Source organism: Fukomys damarensis, unplaced genomic scaffold (assembly GCF_012274545.1).
Source record: "Fukomys damarensis isolate Sample0158 unplaced genomic scaffold, DMR_v1.0_HiC HiC_scaffold_13, whole genome shotgun sequence".
NCBI classification, from domain to species: Eukaryota; Metazoa; Chordata; class Mammalia; order Rodentia; family Bathyergidae; genus Fukomys; species Fukomys damarensis.
Genome location: NW_022900925.1, coordinates 25,007,698 through 25,031,673, shown reverse-complemented (window position 1 = coordinate 25,031,673; position 23,976 = coordinate 25,007,698). Strand labels below are relative to the sequence as shown.

Here is a 23,976-nt window from a genome sequence, read left to right as displayed (position 1 = left end):
TTTCTTTCTTCCCCTTCCACCTCTGCCCAATCTTGGGCAAATATTTATTATGGACAATGCAAGGAAATATTGTTGAGTACTTCCACCATATTTGGTACATACCACAATACCAATGCAAGCCAGGATGTTAGGTTAAATCTAATATGACATTAGACAGAGAGCAGCTCAGAAGAAAATTGCTGCATATTTAATTGCTTTTCCATAGCACTGACAATGTCCATCAGAGAGAAGACCAATGTGTTTCTAAATGTGTGCATCATCTTTGTTTTTGTAAAGAGGAGTTACTGTCACTTGGAACTAGCAACAAGCACCAAGTACATCACTGCTGAACTACAAAATCAGTAAAACAATAATAGACTGGTAAAATATTCTGAAAATGACTTTGATCTCTACTCAGACATGTGACTTAGTTTTAGAACAAAAATATTGATTTTTCCTAGTTTCACGGGTGCATCTGGTAAGCCAGCAGCACAAAATTTAATTCAAAGTCAAGTTAACTGCTTTTTGAATCTAATTTGAGCCACTGCTGACTTCTGATTTTACTACCTCTATATGTAAGACAACACGCAACTTTAGTTTTAAGTAATCCCTATTCTATTGTATGTAAAGAATAAAATAAGAACACCAGTAGCATTCAAGGACAAGGAATAATAGGGTTTTTTAAAGGCAGTCAAATTAACAGACAGCCCAGCTATGCAAAAGAACCATCAAGAGACTTAGCCCTGGTAATCTCCAGTTTTGGGGCTTCAACCCAAGGCCTGTGCAAGCCCTTTTTTTTTTTCATTTTCGAACGTGATCTTGCTAAGTTGCTAAGCTGTCCAAGATGGGTTCAACCCTCAGATCCTCCTGTCTCAGCATCTGAGCACTGGGAACTGGCATGTACCACCAAACCTGGCTCTTAGTACTTCTTAGCACAAAAATATGCTTTTTTAAAAGTTAACAAAACTATTTCAAAGTCAGGATTTAGTTAGACTTTTTAGAATGAATAATTCTGTTCATGCTCCTGATACCACTCTCTATAAGTATTCTCTGAATTTAATTGCTTTTACTTCTTATCTGCTACTTTCTACCATGCCGTGCTTGCTAAGAATCCATAATCACACATCAAAACATGTATATAGGCAGGGCGTGGTGGCTCATGCCTATAATCCCAGCACTCAGAAAGCTGAAGCAGAAGGATTGCTGGGAGTTTGAGGCCAGCCTAGAGTACACAGTCTGAACTACACATCAAGACCCTGTCTCAAAAAGAGAGAGAGAGAGAAAATGTATATAGTGAGAAAAGAAATGGAAGTTACTTAAAAGAACCTAAGTAGAACTTCTGGAGACAAAATATCTGATACTGGAAATGGAAGATATAAGCAAGGCATATAAGAATTAGTATATTTAAAATAAAGAATTAAAAGTGATACAAAAGCAAACAAAGAGGAAAGTAAGAGTGAGGGAGCAAGAACACTAATTCAGTCAGCAAGGCAATTATCCAGTGGCCAACAGAAATATAACTGGAGTCAAAAGACAGAAGAAGAGAGACAGAAGAAATATTTGAAAGTAGAACTGGAAGAAAATTGTCAAATTTGAAGAAAATAATAAACGCACAGACCCAAGAATAATACAATCCCAGTGGGAAGAAACCCATACTATTGTTTCATTGGTTTTTCTGTATTGTTTTTATCTTTCCAAATTCATCAATTTGCACTCTGATCTTTATTATTTTCCTTCTTTTGCTTTAATTTGCTCTACTTTTCCCTGTTGCTCAGTGTGAAAGCTGAGATCATGGACTTCAGCCCCTTCTCTTATCTAAAATAGGCAGTCAGTCCTGGAAACTGGTGTTGAATCCTGATGTAATGTCATTTTACAATTTTTCTCTTTAAATTTTTGAAATGATTATAGAGGCATAAGAAGTTGTAAAATAGTACAGTAATATATTATGTACACATCATCTTTTGCAGAACTAGGAAACTGCCATCGATATAATTTTAAAATTTTACACAGATATCAGCAATTTTATGTATAGTTTTATAACAAATTTATTTTATGTGAGGAGGTTGGTTCAGTCTTACCACACGTAAATCTGTATTAACCTTTACCACAGTCAAGATGTGAAATTGTCCCATCACCACAATTCTATCTTGAAAAGGCACATGTCTCTTTCTTTCCCACTCTGAACCAAAACCTTGGTCATCACTAATCTCATAATTTTGTGGTGGCATTTGGCACAATTTTCTTGACAGTCAAAGTGGTGCATGTATAAGCAGTTAAATCTACTGTTTAAAAGTGTATTATTGTAAGATAAGTATGTGTTCTAGAATCAACTTCACTCAATTCAAAATAATTTTTAACCTCCCTTAAGCTTTCTCCTGTGAACTTGGGATCCCATATATATAGTGACTGTTTTGGATAAAGTCCCAAATCTGACACCCACTCCCCACTAAACTAGTTAATACAAACAACTTAAAAATACTACTGTGGCCAAATTACCTGAAAGAAAAGGAGGACAGTATACTTTTCCTCTAAATAAAGTTTTCCCAAATCAACTCTATAAGCTCTGCTTTTAATTTACAATTTGGAAGATTGAGAGCAGACTAAAGAAAAAGTTATTATCTACTCTAGATTCACATTCAAAGCTGAGTGATATTTATTAGTCTGTTCAAAGGTTTAGCTTTGTTTCTGGCAATGCAATACACTTCAGTAAAATGCCTTTATTAAAAAAGGTAAGTATAGTATGTAACTTTTATTTTCAGAGCAAAATATAGTGTTAGCATAAAAATCATAAATCTTTTTATAAACTATTCCACTAAAATTTTATATCCAAGGGAAACTTGGGACTATAGATTCTTGACTTTTACTTTTACTGAATTAAACAGCAAGATTAGATCACTATCCATGCATTTAGTTTTCATATATAAATGACCTAATTAACTAGGTTGAGCCATCCAAAAATTGCAGATACTAGACTTTTTATCTTATTAAAAATAGCAATGTTGTATCATTTAACAGAACAACAAGGAAGTCATCACTGCCTCTATTGTAATTTTTGTATGGGCCATTACACCAAGATCTCATTTAACAAAAAACTACTCAATAAACATCAGTATTCCTCAATTTCTGTCACTCTGTTCAACTATTATACAAAGGAATAGTTAACTGCTATAGTTAACAAACAGAATTTAGGGCTGGGGATTTAGCTCAGTGGTCCCACCACTAGCCTTGCAAGTGCAAGGTCCCAAGTTCAACCCTGAGTACCCCACAAAAGAATACAGAGTTTATAGTTTTTTACTTATTTTACTTTAAAGGTGAGTAGAAGCCTTTGGTGTTTTGGATACTTCCCCCTTTCCTTCTCCCACCAGCTACCCTTTTGCCACATATGCAGAACTCTGTTTATGAACGAGGAGTGTATTTATTATGATGACAAGACTGGAAGGGGAGCAGGGATTCCTTGTTAAACATCCTGCTTGCCTACTCTCTTCTCCCTGAGACAAAGTCTCTTTCCTATTTCCATTTACATCATTCTTTGTCTACTATTATTATAATTTCCGGAGTTTGTAAAAGTTGGCTTCACTTGATCCAATATCCAAATACAAGAAAGGAAAATGCATGCAATATTTGTAAAGTCTGCATTAGAGTTCTGGAACATAAAAGTAATTTTATTGTTTATTTTTTGGTACCAGGGATCTAACCTGGGACCTTGCACTTGCAAGGCAGGCAGCAGCACCACTGAGCTAAATCCCTAACCCATAAAAGTAATTTTAGAAAGGTATTTATCATGGTCTTCAAGTTGGGAATTAATATGCAATTTTCTTTAATTTTTCGTTTGTTTCTTTGTTTTTGTTTTGGGCAATGCTGAAGATTAAATTGGGCCTTGCACATGCTAGGCAAGCACTGTACCAATGAGTGATATCCTCAGTCAAGAGATGATTTAAATATGGATGGATAAAACAAAACAAACAAAAGAAAACTTTGATATCAGGTCCGGTATACTTGTTTTTTAAGGAGTAGAATACCTTTCTGAATGAATACTTTTCAATGAGGAGACAAGGAAAGAAAGCTAGACAATAAGGAAGTCTTCTGACTGATGTTTTAACTTGCAGATCAGCAGGTAAAGTATTGCTTTAACCAGTGGTATATCAGGATATTATTCCTCTGACCCAAATGTTCACATCTGCATTACTTAACAGCCTCAGTTCTGTACTATACTGGTATATCCAGGACTGTCACTCAAATTCCTTCTCTTAATTAGAGCTCCCTTCTTGTTCTGGGATCACCCAGCCTCCACTCCCTTTCTCCAGCCCTCCTGCTGCAATGCTGCACAGGAGTTGGCTTTCTAAAATACAATTCTGTAGGGTCAGGAACGGAGCTCAGTAGGAGGACACTTAGCATGTGTAAGGCCCTGGTCCTGGCTTCCAGTGCCTGCACCTCCAAATTACTTAATTAATTAAACCAAATAGAATCTAATTCTAGTGTGAAAATATCTGATGGTTTAGTACTACTGACAGCAGTGGTTCTTAAACTATATACCTAGGGATTTTTGTTAAAAGAACAAACAAGTAATATGAACCACTTTAATCACCAGGAAAAAATATTAAGATATATAGAAGGTTTATTTTGGGCTTAATAGCTTCTTAAATAGTTCAAACTTGTTATTGTTTTTCTACTAAAGAAACAGAGGAGGTACCAAAATAACAAAACAAAGAACAATATAAACTCTGAGTCAACTACACTTAATTCAACAATTAGTTATTTCTGCCACTTCTGAAATGTAATGGACAATGTACCCATGATTTTTTAGTACCATGTATTATGTCATGGTTTTCTCAGTTCTTATGTAAATTAACTACATGCTTTAGCTCTAAAACTATATACTTAGTTCTAGAAACTACGAATTTTTATATAATCTGCTTCTTGAACAAATTTTAAAACCACTAAAATTTGCGCACTCTGAGATGACTTTGCAAGACCCTGCTCCTATAGTTCCGCACATGTACTTACTAAAGATCTGTCTCCCAAACCTGAGAGTGAATTGAGTACAGAAGCAAGGTATTGTTCACGTTTAAATTCTGAGTGCCTGAAACAAAACAGGCACCTGATGAACATACACTACAAGAAGCACCAGGTTCAGCACTGTCCGGGACTGCCAACTAGTTATTATAGCTGTAGAGTTTCATAACTGTACAGCAAAGGCCCTAATATTTTTCAGATTCTAGCATAATATGTAACACATTATAAAAATGAAACAAAATATTTCGAGATCTATTTTAATTCATACTTTACAATATACGAGGCAACATAATAAGTTGAGTACAAGAAAACTCTATTAAAAACATGTCAATGTTGATTTCTAGGAAGCTTTTTAAAAACATGCAGTACTCAAGAGCCATCAAGTTAAATTAGGATTCAGTCCATTCTAAAAAATTGAATTATAATTGTAAAGAATTTTTAATTCTATGAACACAAACTGGATAATAAATACTAAATTGTCTTTTCATGCCTCCCATGTTAAAAAAAAAAGAGTGGGGGAGCTATATACCTAGCTTGATGAACCCTGTTCAATCTCTACCAAAGTTAAGAGTTTAAACAGGAAAATAAGTAAACAAAAGACTAGCTCAAGGTTAAATCACTTGCTAGAATGCTTGAGGCCCTGGGATAGAAGTCCAGTGTGGCCACTGGAGAGCTGGAGGATGGGGAGTAAAATGTAATGGAGTTGAAATCATTACTTCATTACTGCAAGTAAAATTCTATAAAAAAGATAAATCTACTGACAGTTTTCACACTGAAAAGTGCTTACTTTTTTTTTTTGCCTCTGAGAGACAGATTCAAAGCTTTATGAAATGGTCTATTATATCCCAGTAGTTTTGAGGGTGAGGTTTTCTGTGTGTATGCCCACCAAATATTCTCCATCGATCTACCTGTTTTTCATTAAACAGACATACTTCACATGCCCTAAGGTATTGGATTATAGTTTAATATCTTGACTTGGCTCAGTCAGATTATCCAAAGATTTCACCTATAGACCAGTGGTAACATGCACATATGCTTTAAAAGTCAGCACCTGAAGACAAAATCTGAAAATCCCATAGAGAAGAAAGACCAATCAGAACAACTTACCACCAGCGAGCAGGAACTGATAATACTGTACTGCATCTGCAGCGAGGAGAAGAGGGTGGTTTGCATTAAATGGTGGTTGCAATTCGTTCCATTGAGGCGTTCTATGAAATCAGCAGAAGAATGTTAATATTTAAAGTTTAAGAGATGGGATGTAAATCACCACGACTGTCAACACTTATAGACACAGATAAAAACTCACACTATTTTTCTGTTCATTAAAATGAACTTGTAATCATTAAAATGAATGTGCTGAAACACAAGGTCATCTACTTAAAAAATAAAATAAAAGTGGCCATGTGTCGCACAATGAACACACATGGAGCCAATATTACCTTAATAGCAACAGTCTCCTATTAGATAGACAAGATTTGAAAAGATAGAATAGAAAGTGTAGAATTCAAATGCCACAGCTAAGTGGTTCTATTTATATAATTTTAAAATCAGTGTTAGACCTCTCTATTCAAAGAATATGTGTACATTTTAAAATGAAATGAGGCAGGTAAAAATGGTAAAAACACAGCTGTGTAAATGGATGATATAGTCCACATTTAATTAGCATCTGATTTCCAAAATAAGCCACTATTTCAATAATGATACTGAAGTAGTTTTAATTAGATCTGCCCAATTCATTCTAAGCTTGATAAATCAGATATTGATCAGATCAGTCCAGCACAGTCAAGCAGTAGTAAAGTATGCTGGAGCCTCCAAAAATCAATACAAGAATATTTTAAAATGTCAAAAGGAGGGGAATCATTTTCATATCCATTTTTGTCTGTTTCCTTCCATACATGTCAGAAGCAATTTTTTGTCTCCTGGACAATACTCTATACTGAGCAGGTTTTATTCCAGGTTTCATTTCTCCCTCTCTGTGATGTTACAAAGACTCTAATCATTATGCACTTTTGAGATGGCCTTTGATTCTTTATAAACATTTCTATAGTGCCTAACTATTGATCTTGGAGAATCAGTTTAAAGGAAACCTTCAAATCTACTTATGCTAGTTTCTATTCCCCTTAAAGGAAATCTCAGTTACTTACTATATTTATGAGCATGAGACTACAAATAGGGGAAAGCACAAGTCCAAGAAAAGATAACACAAACATGCAAAGCAACAGTGGAATTTTGGAGGAATTTTGTAATAGATATACCGAAGATAATTAAAAACAAATTAATACAAAATTTTGTTCACCACAGTTCATAGCAACATTATTAATAATAGTTAAAAAGTGGACATGTCCACCAACTAATAAATGGGTAAATGAAATGTGGTACATCTATATGATGGAGTATAACTTGGTTATGAAAAGTTCTGATACATGGCAACAACACAGATGGGCCTTCTGAAAACAGGCTAGGTGAAAGAAGTCCCACACAAAAGGTAGCATATTATACAATTCCACTACTATGTAATTACTAGAGAAGGCAAATCTACACAGACAGAACATAAGCTGCTGGATGATTCCAGCTGAAGGGTTAGAGGATCATGGAGAGTGATTGGCACAGGATTTTATTTGATGATGAATACTATTAGAATAATAGGCGCACTACTGTGAAAAGTCACTCACAGTGGTTGAGTTTCACTGCATGTAATTATGTGCCAAACTATAAAGAACTATACAGTTTTGCTAGGGGAAAGAAGCCAGACAAAAAAGAGTGCATATACATGACTCCATTTATATAAAATTCTGTGACAAAGAGGGGCAAAAGGAGAGATTATAATGCTTGCAAACATACATCCAAGAGTGATGAATATATTTATAATATCAACAGTGGCAACTTCACGCTATAACCATTTCCCAAAACTATATCAAGTGGGACATTTTTAATCATTCAGACGTCAATAAAGCTGTTTGAAAAAAAAGGAAGAAAAAGAAGGCACTACCTAACCAGTGTCCAGCTGGCACGAGGTGATGTCACCATCTCCAGTGGAGTGTCATCGCTTATTTTGGGGGCGGTGCTGAGGGGTCGAGGCTCCATCATATGCTCCACCAAGGTACCATAACAACTGATAATGTAGAGAGATTCAACAACAACCTGTTTGGACTGATCTACAAACAGAGAAACAAGATCTGTATGTGTGGTAATGGCATAAAAAAGAACACAACAAGATCTTTTCCTTTAAAAAAAATTACTGACTTTGTCATTTTGCTCCTCAGCTCAGGCTGTGAGAAGAAATGAAAAGATGGAAACTGCTATATTGTGCCTGATCCCTGCCTAAAGGTTGCTTTTTATTAAGTAGGTGCTGATGCATATAAAAATCTTTATGCCATCACAGTACTTTCAAATAATACACAATTATTTCAAGAATTATATAAATGTGCTAAAAATTCTAAGAGTTGACAGTATTTTATATTTTTTCCATTTGTCTACCATATGATTTGTCCCAATTATGGAAAATGAATGATATTGGGGGAACAAGGAAGAACTGAAAAGGAGTACTCTACGCACTAAAATTTAGTGACACTGGATAAATAAACTGAACTACATGAGAGGCTGCTTGTACATACCTACATCAGTCTAACACCTCACCTCAGCTACTTTTTCTCAGAAAACAAATTTAAAACCTCAAATTACTGGATCAACACAAACAAAAACACATGATGCGTCAAGATAGGCTCATGACTCGAAACAAATCTACCACTCTGACGGGCATGTTCATAATAAAGGAAGCTATACATGTGCTGTACAGGAGGTAGATGAGAATTCTCCATGCCTCTGTCTCAATTTTGCTGTGAACCTTGAAGTGCTAGAAGAGATAAAGTGTTTTTAAAACATCCATACACCTGCATCCTCCTCATTCAACCTCTTCTCTTTCAACTGGATCACTGGCTTCCATAATAAATGAAGGTCAACTATACTTGGAGAAGTCAGGTGGTAAATATGGATCTAATCGAATGACTTTATAAGAAATACACATGTACTCACTGGCAAAACAGGTTTAGTGCTCAATCTCAGGTTTACAGTAAACCAAGGGGCATTTAAGAAATCACTCATGAATGCTGGATGGGTCATCTTATCTCTGTGTCAGGAGAATCAATTACAGCTGATTTGAGAAAATGGCTAATGACCAGCCAGTGGGGCATAAAGGAGTAGCAAGTTAAAAGGGTAATTAGAACAGAAGAGAGAAGCATTTGAAATTGAGCTTCACAAGAGGTTTTAACTAGAAACAAAAGTCTTTCCGATAGCATCATTAAACCCAAGGAGGTAACAAAGAAAATAAAGATGAGATAAGGAAATGGAAGGCTTACATACTTTACAGTATCCTATCCCACTTAGGTAGGAACCTGTTGTTCCTGAGATCCTGTTACTAGAGAAAGGGTCACTGAATGGCAATAACAAGGGAAAAGGCTGATGTCTGCCAGTATTAAGCGTAAAGCAGAGCCATTTTGCCAAGAACAATACAGGCTATGGAACTCACCAGAAGTGCTCTAGTGGCAACCCAATTTGTGACCTAATTTAATACTAAAAGAGTAAGGAAAAATCCTAACATTCAAAATTACATAGTTTGTTAATGAAGTAAGCATTCTCTTCCATATATAGGTAATAAGGAATTATGTACTAAAACTTTAATTATACAAACATTATAGGTATTGACTATAGTAATCAAAGCAAGGATTAAAACCATAATAACTCAAAATTCAAAGGAGCAACATTAACAACAAAAGTTCATTTAACTGTTAATGACAGGCTTTTCCATAATGTTAAAAAATACACAGCACAGTTGTTACTGTTTGGTTTTAAGATTTAGCATGAGAAAACATTGCTTCAAACTAATTTCATCATTTAAAAGTACTTAAAGTTTTTAGCTTAGCTATTTACACTTGCTTACTTCAAGTTCCTCATCTCTAAAATGGGGATAACAAGGATTTTCTTCTCCATACTTCAAGGATAATGGTATCAAATTAACTTGTAAAAATATAAAAGTTATAGAATGAAATGATATGGAATTGATAGCACTGAGATCACCTATACACTGCCTTCAAGAAAACGAACCAAGATAAAATCAGTCAATGGAAGGAAATTCATGTTTATGTGAGAGAAAAATTTTTCTTCTTGACTAGGCTTGAGTAATTGAGAAGAGACATGTTAATTGAATGGAAATTTTTCTATTGCTAAAAACTAAAAAGACTAATTGGTACAAGATTCTCACTAAGAAGCAAAAATTACAAATGACAAGTGTGAGCTTCAGAAAAAAATACATACCTTTTTCTCTTTTCAGACCTGCATTATTAGCAAACCATGACCTGGATGTCCCAAATGTAGCAGCCACACAAAATTCTCCGCCTACTGACTTGCTGGGTGAAATCTGCGGAGGTGGTTTAACTTTGCTTAAAAAAATAAAAGGACAGTAAACAAAAATTACTGTAATGAAATGGCAATCTTCTAGAGAAAGATTTTCCTTTCAGTTCCACCTTTAAGTGTTTAAATGCTAAATAAGGACATGCATTTTGCATAATAAATGGTGGTGTAAGATTATGTTCTGCAGCAAAATCGACAGTCAAAGTTCCAACATCTGGACAAGAGAACTTATATATGACCAATAAAAAACAAACTTCTTAGCTAGGTGCAGAGGGTACATCTACTGTTACAACTACTCAGGAGGCTGGGGAAAGGTAAGTAACATCACTTGAGCACTTGAGTCCAGGACTTCAAGCCACCCTGGTCAACATAACAAGACCCCATCTCAAAACAAAACAAAAACACTTTTTGAAGTACTTATTGGTGAAATCTAAGTTACTTCTTTTCAGGTGGGTAACATTTCCCAGGAGATTTTTAAATAGAGCAAAAGTACCAGCATTAAACATCTCCCTATAATAAATGGATTATCATTTCCCTTTGATATATAAGACATGGGGCTAATACAATGAATGGAGACAGAATGTATGAAAATGAGATGATACAGAATGAAACTTTAAACATGTCCTCAGTACAATGCTATGCTAGTTTGAAAATCTAACCTACTGAAATAATAGTCATTGGTCTTACTCCTTTTTCTTCTAGGATTTGTGAAAATAATGTATTTTTGTTTGGCAAAAGGGCCAAGGCAGATATTAAAATTGGTAGCCTCTCTAACATAATTCTCTTCTGTTTTTTCTGTGTCCAAGGACACACTAAGAACTGTTGATATTTCAACTGCCTCATTAAAAAAGACTTGCTTCCCTATTTATTCTCCACTACAAAATTTTCATAACCTCAAATACTAATGTTTTATCTCCTTTCAAGTACTATTTCTAATCTCTTTAGACTTTTACATTTTATTTATTTTATTTTATTTGAGTTTTTTTAAGATTAAAAAAAATTATGAGTTTTTTCGGCTATGTAGTTCAGGCTGGCCTTGAACTCAGGATAATTCTCCTGGTTCAGCCCCTCAAGTGCTGAGATTATAGGCATGCACCACCACGCCTGACTCGATCATAGGAATTTTTATCAACTACCTTAGATAAATTACTTGCTGTAATTCAGAGACCAGAAAAACAGGCTTAGTGTGCACTGCTAAGGATCGCAGCCTTAATTGGATAAAATGAATGCTACACCTCGATGTTCCAGGGATGCAGGTGGTCTAACATCAAACAATATCAGTTTTACCATGTGTATGGGAGGGGTGCATGCGCATGTGATTTGGGGATTGAAACCAGGACCTCATACACACTAGTCAAGCACTTTAGTACTGAACTACATGCCCAGGCTTTTTTTTTTTTTTGTAATCTTGATACAGGGTCTTCCTAAATTGCCCAAGCTGGGATCCAACTAGCAATACTTCTGCCTCAGCCTCATAAGTAGATGGAGTTACAGGTGTGCACCATCACACTCTGATTTCTACTTACTGCTCACTTGACTTTATCCCTTTATCTTTTAATAGAATGTGCTTTGATGCAGAGAGGTTTCTGGAATGAGGGAGAAACCTCAATTTGAATCCCAATGCTACCATTTATTAGGTATGTGATGTCTGGTTAACTTGTTTAACCTCTCAGAGCTCAGGCTACTAATATGGAAAATACAAATGGTAATGCCTACCTTGTAGGTTTATCTTAAAAAGTATGTTGTATCTGTTGTTTCTAAATTCTTGTCTCTAGCTAGTAATAACACTTAGTAACTTCTAAGATTTACAGGTAAATAAATACTGATCAGGTTCCATCCCAGGTATACTAAACCAAACATTTGGGGTTTGAAGCCCATCAAACTATGTTTTTAAACAAACCCTCCAGGAGATTCTGATGTATGGTCAAGATTGAGAACAACTGTATTTGATTTTAAAAGTAAAGCTCCCAGGGATGCAGTTTCCCACATCACTGTACTCAACAAACATTATCACTCATCTACACAACTGACAGCTTTCACCTAGTTTTTTAAAAATCAGATTTTGTTCTGGTAATCTAGTTTCTCAGTTCCTATGAAAATTCAAATCATCTCTCACGTATCTTATTTCTGAAGGCTTCTGTTCTGACATCTTCCCTCGAAGAAGAATTAAAAGTCTGGACCAGAGGCTACACGATTGGTCCCACTGGTCCTCCTCTTTGAGCCAAGTCCACAGCAATGCACGTTGCTGTATGTGAAAAAGCATCTTCTTTCCAGCACTGACACTGGCTAAACACTTTGTATTATTGCCCAAACAAATCACACCCAGGCCTAAAACATCAATGCAGTCACAGTAAGACTTCCAGTGAGAGTGGAATAAAGGCACAGTCTTTTTAAGTTTCTGTAGAAAAATGAATGTGGTTCTCCAGTTTCCCTTTTTCAGTTGCATCTGTCACAACTGCAGTAACCTACTTCCAGAAAAGGAGACTCCCATACTTCACCTGAACAAACACACACGTTCCCCTGCTACCCAGGTCACTGGAATCACAACTGCTCTTTCAGTTTAGGATGCTCTCTGGTTTGTTTGTTTGTTTGTTTGTTTTTCATCACTGAATTGCGATTATTGAGCAGACAATTTCCTGTAACTAGCATCTGTGGTCCTACTGGTTCTTTTTAATGGGTCAGTTTTTAATTTTAAATGGTCATTTTTAATCCTTAGGGGTTTTCACAGGCTAGGGAGGAACAGGAAAGAAGAAACCATTCCAAAAAATTTTGAAAGGTGTTTGCAATTGTATATGTGCTTTTACTGGAATTACCATCTGGGAACAATGATACTACAATGTAGAAAGAAACTTTCACAGAGACAAATTCAAAGCTCTTTGCAAATTAGTGGATGTGACTTTTGTTATTATCTTTAAATCAAGTGATAAAAAGTGAGTATGTCATTATTTAAGAGAAGATATGGTTCCTCTAAAGTATGCCTATAAAAAGACTTTCAAATAATTGCTACCTGGTTAGATGGCCATCATGTAATCACAGAGAACAGAAAAATGGTTAAGACCTCATTAAGTCTTTGGACAAAGATATATTCTATGTATCTTTGTCTATATATAAGAATATATAAGATATATTCTTATAGTCTAATAAGCCCATGTCAAAAGCTAAAATATGTCAGGCTTCTGGTAAGTTACACATAATTCAGTTTTGAAACACAGCAGTGAAAAAGCATCAACACAGTGCCATTTTACACAAGCTCCCTATCTCCTACAGAGAATACCTAAGATTTTATGGTAAAAGAATGCCTAATTTATGTAAAGAACTGTCATGTGTTTTCCTGCTTCATCATTTCTTCTTCTTTCTCTGACAGAGTCTTAATCACTGTCCTCAGTGGAAATTCAGGTTTAATAAGGAACCAAGTTTACATTCCTCAAAATAACTTGCTATCCACTATGTGTCATAGTGCTGTATAATAGGGGGTAGCATATTGGATAAATACATTCGTATTTAGTTATTGCTGTCATCAATCTACATATGAAATGATTTAGATATTTAGGCAAAATAGAAACAAGAATATGTGCATGGATATATAAGACTTAAAGATGAGTAAAAAAGAAATAATCTAATGAAAAGAATTTTATTAATAAAATATTTTCTATGTGATATACCCAAAGTTAGAAATTTCAAGTTTAGTTCAATTTGTCCTTTATTCTGTTCTAAAAAGACAGTGTCGGGCCAGGGATTTAGCTCAGCGGTTCGGTGGCCTGCCTTGCAAGCGCAAGGACCCGAGTTCAATCCCCGGTACCAAAAAAAAAAAAGAAAAAGAAAAAAAGACAGTGTCCACGAACGTTTGGTTGGACCAGAATGGCTTTTCTATTAATATGTGTGACATACTACCTATGACTTTTCCATAATGACACAGAATATTTCTATTGCAGAACATCCTTTGTTTGACAGAAAGAAAACACTGAAAATGATATACATGTGAATGAAAAAAGCCTGGTAAATTGTGTAAATTTACAGGTTGGTGACGCAATCCTTATACGAAAGCATTCTACTATTAACTTTTTCTTTCTTGCTCTCATCATCTCTCCCGTGACAGAGGCTGTAACAAATCCTATTAGAGAACATGAACTTAGAAAGAATTCCTTCGGGTGTTTCAAGGCCTTCTCTTTATTTATTCATTTATTAAACTGATAATATAAAGATATAAGTGATTATTTTAATTTATACTGGTGCCAAGAAGTTTAACTGGATTATGTGGACTCATTCATTTTTTTTAAATGGTCATAGATGAGAGCAAAACACACTGATAGTCCTGATAGACTCTCCTGCCTCTTTACTCCCTCGCATGTTTCATAAATAACCTCATACTCAATTTTCATTGTAAATTTGGTTTCAATTTGGGCAAACATAATAGACAAATGGAATGAATCTCACATTCACCATGCAGGAAAAATATCGATGATCATAGAACATCATATTTACTAAGTCAAATACAAAAATTAATGACAAAATAGACATGAAAACAAAGATTAAATAAGGTGCTAAATTAAAAATCAGGAGTTAAACTGTCACTTTTTTCTGAAAAAAGGCTTAATATTCAAACAATATAATGTGAATTACTGCCAACAGAAGTGTAGAGATATTAATATCCATAGGATTTCAAAAATATTTATATAGGCTATTGAAGTTCCCCCCTTCTTTCTCCCTTGGTCTTTTACTGAATTATGTTATCCAGTGAGATCAACATATTGAATTTCTCTTGCTGCAAACAAGAAAAAAAACACACACACAAAAAGCCTTGATATCTTCTTAAAACATACAGGACAAAGCTCTCCACCTGGATAATTTTACTATGTACCACAGGATAGGATGTATGCAGTGTAAATATGGATGACATGATGAGCAGTTATGCAGCCTGGTGCCTTGGTGGTAAGGACACGAGCATGGAAGGAACTTGAGATAGAAGCACCAATTCATTGTTTTTCAAAAACATTAGTGAACAGTCAATATTTCAGTTTAAATGTAACACAATATCAACTTCAGAATTCTAAGATGTATAATGGTTTTCAGTTAAATTATTTTCTTTATATTCGTCTATGATTAAACTCTTAAAAGGCACTTAGAAGTTTTCTCATTCTCAATTTTATTTTCTAAAATAAGACCATGGAGGGCTGGGGATTTAGCTCAGTGGTTCCGGAGTCTGCCTCGCAAGCGCAAGGATCGGAGTTCGATCCCCAGTACCACACACACACACACAAAACACAACACTTAGATTTGCAATTAAAATTAAGACCTTGAAGAAAACTGGAAATATTTTATGATAAATAATTAAAATATTAATAATTTTCATAAAAGTATTCTATTTTGTCATAAACTATTCCTAAAGCTCTAACAGATTTACATAAAATTAATATTATCATTTTAAAATGGTAAAATTTTAAAGTAGTCTCCAGAAAATTTACATTATAATCAAGTTATAAATGTTAATTAAAGCTTTAAATATAATTTGATATATAAATTTTAACTTTTCTTTAAATTTAACCTTATTAAATACAACCACAATATTGAGAGGATTTTTCATACAGACTATTTCCTATCCATCTGTTATTTGCATATAAGTATTTTACCAAAGCTATTTACATAATACTACATATACATTGGTAACACTAAAGTCAAAACTTTAAAAAATGTACTGTTTTTTTTCTCTTAAATGTCTATAGTTAATTATGTTCACATGTAATTCTTTCATACTTCATGCAGATCTTCAAAATCAAAGGATAAGCTAGAGCAGTGATGGTGAAAGGTTCACCAAACAGCCAGCTGTGCCATGCACGCGTGCATAGGTTCGCCATCACTGACCTAGAGAATACAGAACACTGGGAAAGTCTAAACTGACTACAATGTCCAATGGCCTGCACAATTTACTTTCTAACAAACTCTCTCAATGTCAAAGGGAACGAAACTATTTTAAAAATGTCTCATCTGAGGCTGCATGAATTTATAGAACTAAACCCCATTAGTGAAGAATAAAGAATGAATAGAAATTGACATACCAAAAGCAAATTTTAGAGTACAAATGCTGCGATTTGCAATTTATTTTTAAAAAGAAATTTAAATTTTAAGATAAATTATAAACGTCATTTGTATCCAAAATACACAGATTATCCTACAACTGAAGTGCTATAAATGTTTATTCAGCATAGCTTTTTATTTCAGAACAGTAAATAAAAACATTCTCAAGTTGAATGGAAAAATATCAAAAACTATTAAAACAAAGGAGCTCTTACAAAAAACATGGAATAAGTTGTCAAATTTATATTCATTTTGCTGCCTTAATTTGAGGTTTCATTAAGATCTTAATGGGAAAAACATGCACTCTTGGAAATGTAACGTATTTTAAAGGAGGACCTTTTAGTCTAGAATAAGTGACTAAAAACGAGTTTCTTGTGAGCTAACGATGGCATCAAACAAACCACAAAGCAGTCTTCTAAAAGACAGGCAATGATTTAAAAGTCTACTATATTTCATATATCCCTTTCTTTAATCTGGCTCTTTTAATCTTGTTTCAACCTCAAATCATTTCTGGTTGACAAGTGCTTTTGCTTAAATGCAAGGAGCACACAAGCTGTTGGGGGAAAGGACTTTTCTTATTTAACATACAACATTTGTTACAACATTTTTAGTTCTATGTGAAAACTTCAGTCTTTATTAACATACTAAAATTCTGTTCTTTGTACTTAGAACGAAGAATTTATCCCAAAATGGAATTTAATTGTTTAGTATACAAAGAAATTTTGTCATATGCTGAATGTAGCATTTAAAATTCACTGTTCACTATAAGTTTTTAACTAAGGTCCATGTGACTTACTTATTTTTAGAAGAAATCTGCTTAACAAAACGAATAGACTTTCACAAGATTTATATTCATGAGTGCACTGAAACTGTTAAGAACAGTTGTGCATACTCTGGCCTAATTATGATGCTGCATTTCAAAGAAGAATATGTTATAATTATTTGTATCATTTATTCTTATATGATTATGAAAATTTCAGTATTTCCACTAGCATATGAACACTGAAAATAGGCTGGGCTGAATAATTAATTTAAAAGAACTATTTAAGCTTCTTTTTGTCCATAAGAGAAAACAAAGTTGTTTCTGGTACAAGATGAAACAGACAATTCCCAGTCACTGTTAAAATAACTACACTTACATGTGCAGAAGTCTTTTAGGTTTTGTAATTTAGTAAAACTAACATACATTTTTCAAACATTCCTTTTTGCTTATATCTCCTAAAAGAAAATAACAGAATCTAACTTAAAGAAGCATGTTTTCAAACATGGTATTTATTCCTTAAATTGTGTGAGAGGCACAACTAGGAATAGCTATCACTTCATGAGTGGTTAACTATGAGTCAGGTATGGTTATTGTATTTGAAATGTGTATGTTTATCAATTCATTTAATCCTCACAATAAACTACCCAGGTAGATGGTACTACTAATTTCATTTAATAAGTAAGAAAAGCAAGAAATAAAAAAGTTTTTTAAAGTTACCCAAGATCATATAACTTTGGTATTTAAGACACAGATAGTTTGATTCTGGAGCCCTGACTCCTAACCATTAAAACACTTTATATCAAGTTATAAATGGATTATAATTCACATTTTAAATGCAAGTATGAAATATATTCAATTTCTTTCCTATAGTCATTTTGCCTAAGGCTGACAATGCTACATTCTAGGTACTTCTAAGAATTAACTAAATAATTAAGTTATAGTGAACAGGGGCAAAATAATAAATCATTTATGAGTTTTTATATGAAATACTGTATGTATTTCCTCATCATGTATTTCCTTAAATAACTAAACTGTTCAAAACAGAACTCAGTGTTGTCCCTTTAGGACCAAATAAAATACAGTAAAACTTTATAGGACATTTGTTATACATGAAGTATATTTATATTTCAAAATAAATTAACTCTTCTACATTAAGCATGATATGTAAGGAATTTCTATCAATATAATATTCAAACTCTAAACACAGGTGTCAGCCTTGTCTTAACCACCAGCACTATGAGAGAATTAATTCTTTTATTTTCCTTTTTTTAAAACATATATTTTGACTTTTAAAAAATTTTCAAGGAATGAAATAAAACCAAGAAAACTAATTTTTCAAAAGCTTAAAGATCAACATTTATGTCTTATCTACAATTACTCAATAAATTGGTGCATCTATCTGTGATTAGGCCATGCAACTGAAAACAAAACTATAAAAGAGAGTTATTTTTTGAGAGTACAGCAAATGAATTAGGCATGCGGGACTGAATGGCAACTCACCATGGAGCTTTTATGGAAAAACATCCCGCTCCAAAGAGATAAGGCCTTCATGAAAAAGGGGGAAAATGCACAAAAAATTAGAGGAAAACTCATTTAACATTAACAAATACATGATGTCATACTGTTCTAGAGTATGTATCAAAATAACTAACGTTAGTTTCATTTGTAGTAATCATTTGCAATTCTGTTATATATACTGTGTGATGTAACCAATGAACAGAATGGTGTGTGGTGTAAGGCCCTTAATTTTCACAGAGTTTGAAAGGTTTCCCCTTTTCTCAGACAACCCTGTAACTTTTCTAACTTTTAAAAAAACTCACTGTTTCAGCCTTTAAAAACAAAGTAAAAAATTAAATGGAATAATCAAATGGAGAAGAGCACCCAGTGTGTGGTTATGTGGCAAAAAATGTTTAAAACTAGCTAAGGGATGACTGAATAAAAGTCTTGATGTGATGTTGTTTGCTGTTCACTGGTAGCAGTGTCACAGACATAAAAGTAAGCACATATTTTTCAAGCTGCTTGTTTCTAGTAAGTTGAACTGCATAATGTGGACCAAAGGAGCAAACACTAACTCTATGTGACAGGATTGTTCTCTATTTATCTGTGGTCATAGCCCAGAAAGTTAGCATGTCTCTTACTTGTGGTACAACATCTCATCCTCCTCTACCTGGTCTGCACTGGGCTGGGTTGACTAAAGCTACAATTACATGTCTTAAAATACAACTGGGAACTTCAGTGTTATCCACACTTTTACTCAAAATTATGTTCCTGGTATTTAAGACATGCTGTGCATATCTGCACACAAATAAGACTCAGTAACTTAATTATATCCAAAATGAAATTTTACTATAACATTCGACATTTGAAAGACAACAAACAAAAGGGAAAAGCACATTGGTAAAACTCCATTATTTCCTTCTTTAAATTTGAAACTTAGAACATTTAAAAGAAAAATCCTGCTAATTAGCAACCATTTCTCCAATAAATTGAGCATACCTGACTACAAATTAAAACTTAAACAAAATGTTTTAACAACAATGAATACAATTCTGAGCCTGAAGTAGAGAGCACTCAAAGAAGGTACGCAAACATACAAAAGATAACTAGAAGAAAGCAAGATAGAAGGAAAAGTGAGATATTGCAAAGAAAACTTTAAAGATTGTTATCAATGCAAATCAAGATAGCTCTCTCACAGCTGCTGGTAAGAACACAGCCAGGGAGCTGTGGATGTAGCTCGGTGGGACAGCATTTCCCTAGCATGAGCAAGGCTCTGGGTTTGGCTGCAGAAGTGTGTGTGTGTGTGTGTGTGTGTGTGTGTGTGTGTGTGTGAACATGTATGCATGCAGCACACACTTTCACACTCTCTTAAATAAAAATACAACCAGGAATATGACATCATTGTTCACATTAAAAATAGTGGATTCAAAAAGTTTTTTACTGTCACCCATACAAAAACATTTTAAGGTGCAAGCTGGTATGTACATGAAAATGCACAAGGTTGAAACAATAATGCTTTTATTAAATGAATAATGACTGCTTTTGTACGTAATAAACTCTACTCCATTCTATTTCCATATCAAGTTTTTGTTACAAGGGCAGATAAGTGTGTGTTGTAACACAGCAACAGGTTTGGCTGGAGTGTGAGAGTTTGTATTTCTGGAAGGCTGTTAGGCAATGCCACTCCTGCTGGTTTGGAGAACAAATAACAGAACTGCATTTTATTCTATTCTATTTCATTAAAGAAAAAAATATTGGTAACAATCTGTCTCATTTTAAAATTTACTAATTATATCGGGGGGGATGTTGCTACAGCCCATCCTGCACCTTGAAAAATACAGATTTAAATAACCAAGACTACTTGAGGTGTCCAATCTCCAACAGCAAGCATAATGATCTCATGCAGGAATGATCAGAAAATGAGAGATTCAAGCCATTTCTAAATCCCCAGAAATACCTGAACAGGTTTCTGTTGGCACATAGTAGCTAGGGTCTTTGATTTTACTTCTTTAAGCAAGATACCTGAATGCCAAATAGAGTAAATGATTCTGACAGAAATGCTTGCGATCTGGAACTCCTAGGCCTCTGTTGCTCTTTAGTGTACAGTGCACCTGCACGGGGCACTCTCCCACCACATCTAACAGAGTACAGCTCATTCACTGTCAAGAGTTTAAAGAATGTTAAACCAAGCAGAGATGACACATGACTGAAATACTAGCACTCTGGAAGCTGAGGCAGGAGGATAGTGTGTTCAAGGCCAGCCTCAACTACCTGGTACTGTTTGTAAAATGGAAGCATGTCATCTCAATAAATGACACAAAGAAAAAAAATCTAGATTTTCCTTCACAGGCAATAACAACAAGGAGATTTCTCTAGTCATTTCCTTGCCCCACAATGCCAAAATAAAATATAAATCGCCAGACACTGCAATAAACAGGCTTATAGTAAATAAGAGCACTGTCGATTTTAAAGACAAGTCACTACTCACAACATAACCCACTTGTATTAGTTAAAAGTTACCCTATGATCCACTGGCTGATACAGTTCAAGAAAAAAAAAACCAAGTGCTGGGATGACAGGGTTTAGTGTGTAGACGTGGCACATATCCAACCTATATTCACCCACTTCTTGCCTAGCCCTACAAACTGGACCTCTGCCACATACATGTGAAAGAAAATCTACCAACTCCAAAGAATTATAGTGACTGACGTAATTACTGACTTTGTAAAGTTAGTGTCAGCTGTTCTTTTGAAATAAGCTTATTTAATCTTTCCTCAGTAGCAAAAGACTGAAAATATGAAGTCACAAAGTACAAGTCCATGATCCAGCTGTCTTCACCTATGACTTTCTTCTCCCCCTTCAAAAGTCCACAGCTGTACTTTTAGACTGGAATGGGATGGGGGTGGGGAGAACAGAAAAGAGAGCTTGAGTTAGAGTGCACTGAATTATAGACAATATTAACATATGCAACTCAAATTATTATATTTGGGTCAGAAGATTTTGTGTTTTCCAATCAATATTAAACTTCAGCAAGCTTAACAATCCTGCCATATGAAGTTTTCTCACTATGTCCTAATTATGTTCGTTTTGTGTTAAATCCTAGGAAAAACTAGATTAAGAAACAAAAAAGCTAGCAACAATTATTAGACAATTCTTTACAGGCCACTGTGAAATGACCTAGCCATTAGTGTTCAAAGGAATTCTCATGGAATTTTTAAGAAGATGGGAGAGAGTTATGATTTACAGTAGGTAAATCATGTTGAATACCATATAACAGCACAACAATTTTGGTTCTACTCACAGCAAATATAGGGCTTTTTTTTTAATGTGAAAAAAGACCTTATCTCATGTGAACATTCTTAAACCTTTATCTATACCTTGCCTCTCATGATAAAAGGTTAATGATTCTATTAATACAATCATCTTCAGAGTAAAATAAATATCTGCAGTCTGAGAGAAGAATTCTATAAATATACCCTATAAATCCTGTTTTTCAATTGATCCCGCTCTGTGAGGAGGAACTATTACAAAGCAGACATAAAAATGAGTCCACACAAATAATAAATGTAAAAGCTATGCAACAGTATATGTAAAATGCTGAAGTGAAGCTGTATTGCTTTCAAAATAAATTCCAGGAACTCTAATACCTTCTACATTCTGTGTGTCTTCTCTTAAGAAGCAACTGAAGAAAACTCACATTTCCTACATGCATAGGAGCAAATTAATCCTCGTCATTTTTAAGTTTTAATTTTTTCATTAATTAAATTTCAGTTGCTCCTTACCAGAGAAATCTATGTTGGTTCTCAATCTACTGATGTATAGGGAAAACTGAAGCTGAAACAGACAATTGTGTAATTTGAAACATACTTGACATGCCAATTAAAATTGCAAACTCAAGATGTAAAAGATTTCCATTAGAAAATACTAGATAATTTTTGAATTCTGCCACATGAGACAGAAAAGAGACTAGCATAGCATAAATAATGTCAAATTTCTGCAGGATGTCATGCTTGTTGCCTTCTAATACTAATACTGACTTCTATAGCAGATTTCATTTTTAAAAATCCCTAGACTCACATTAAAATAAACTATGGTATGGTTTCAGTACTCTACTGAGCACAAAACTTGGAAACTCAAACTATAATAGATATAAATGTATACATAAGTATATGTATTCTAATGAAAATACATTGACCATTATATTCTATCTGGAACCAAACACTCAGAGTTTAGCTATCAAGAACTAACAGTTACATAAGACAGAGATGGGAGGTGTGGGATTTATCATCTGCTGGTCTATCTGGTGGTTCTTTAAAACTCTGCCTGTAAGGACTAGGGCTATCAGTTAAATAAGCCAAGAAGAGCCTAATTGAATTAAAATAAGGAATGAACCTTCTTCAAGGCTTTTATGTGTCAATATTATTTACTTACATAACAAGATCTGATAACAGATTTGCTTTGTAAATATCAACTGGAAACATTCAAACAAATGCTATTAATTGCTTCCTTTTCTAAAAAAAGGCAAAGTAGGGCTTGTGTTCAGCCCTAGCTCAGGGGGTGCTCAATAGTGCCTGAGGCTTAGAAATGAGGCAATGGGATCAAACAACTGGTGAGGACCCATATATACTAAGGTCAAAAGATGATGGATGGATGAAAGGAGGAAGGAAGAGAAAGAAGGAGGGAAGAAGGGAGCAAGGGAAGGATGGAAGGATAGATAAATTTCAGACGAAGAAACTTTTTTAAGACACAAATGATCCTATGAGGCAGAATTAAGAGGTGAAGCAAGGGCTTCCCATTCTTTTTTTTTTTCCAGCTTTAACTGAGTTTATTGATTCCCATTCTTAATTCAGTGTCTTTCTACTGTACTGTCTGTTATATTTCTACAGAATGGGGCCCAAGGTTCCTAACACCTATTCCTAATTACTCATAAAGAAATGAATAAATATAAAAGTGAGGAGAGGAATAGGGAGTGGGAAACTACACACATTTGAGTAAAAGAGGACCTATGAAAGAATAAATCATAGTATGCTTAATTCCAAAAATGTTCAACTAGTTATGAGCAATTACATAACTGTAATTCTCAGTTTTGATATTTTCTATTCCCATGAAACACTTCAACCTCTTTCTGACATTTACTGTTGTCTGCTGTGCCAACAAAATAATGTGTACAGTATATAATAGTGGAGCGCCACTCAGCCATAAGGAAAGATAAATTCCAGTCATGTGTAGGAAAGTGAATGGGTCTT

At 34.3% G+C, this 23,976-nt stretch overlaps 1 protein-coding gene across 9 annotated transcripts in view; it reads right to left on the bottom strand.

Annotated features, from left to right (window-relative positions):
* The window catches only part of Bcas3 (BCAS3 microtubule associated cell migration factor), a 530,094-nt gene that overhangs the window by 284,330 nt on the left and 221,788 nt on the right, over positions 1 to 23,976 (bottom strand). For 5 of the 9 annotated variants that reach the window (XM_010626745.2, XM_010626749.2, XM_010626747.3 and 2 more), the window contains exons 17-20: positions 18,734 to 18,778; positions 10,303 to 10,427; positions 7,982 to 8,147; positions 6,100 to 6,200 (exon numbers count right to left, since the gene is read on the bottom strand). In XM_010626745.2, coding sequence (XP_010625047.1) covers positions 6,100 to 6,200; positions 7,982 to 8,147; positions 10,303 to 10,427; positions 18,734 to 18,778 — 437 coding nt within the window. The remainder of the gene's footprint in view (positions 1 to 6,099; positions 6,201 to 7,981; positions 8,148 to 10,302; positions 10,428 to 18,733; positions 18,779 to 23,976) is intronic. The other 4 variants (XM_010626748.2, XM_010626751.2, XM_019207825.2 and 1 more) reach the window with 1 other exon arrangement.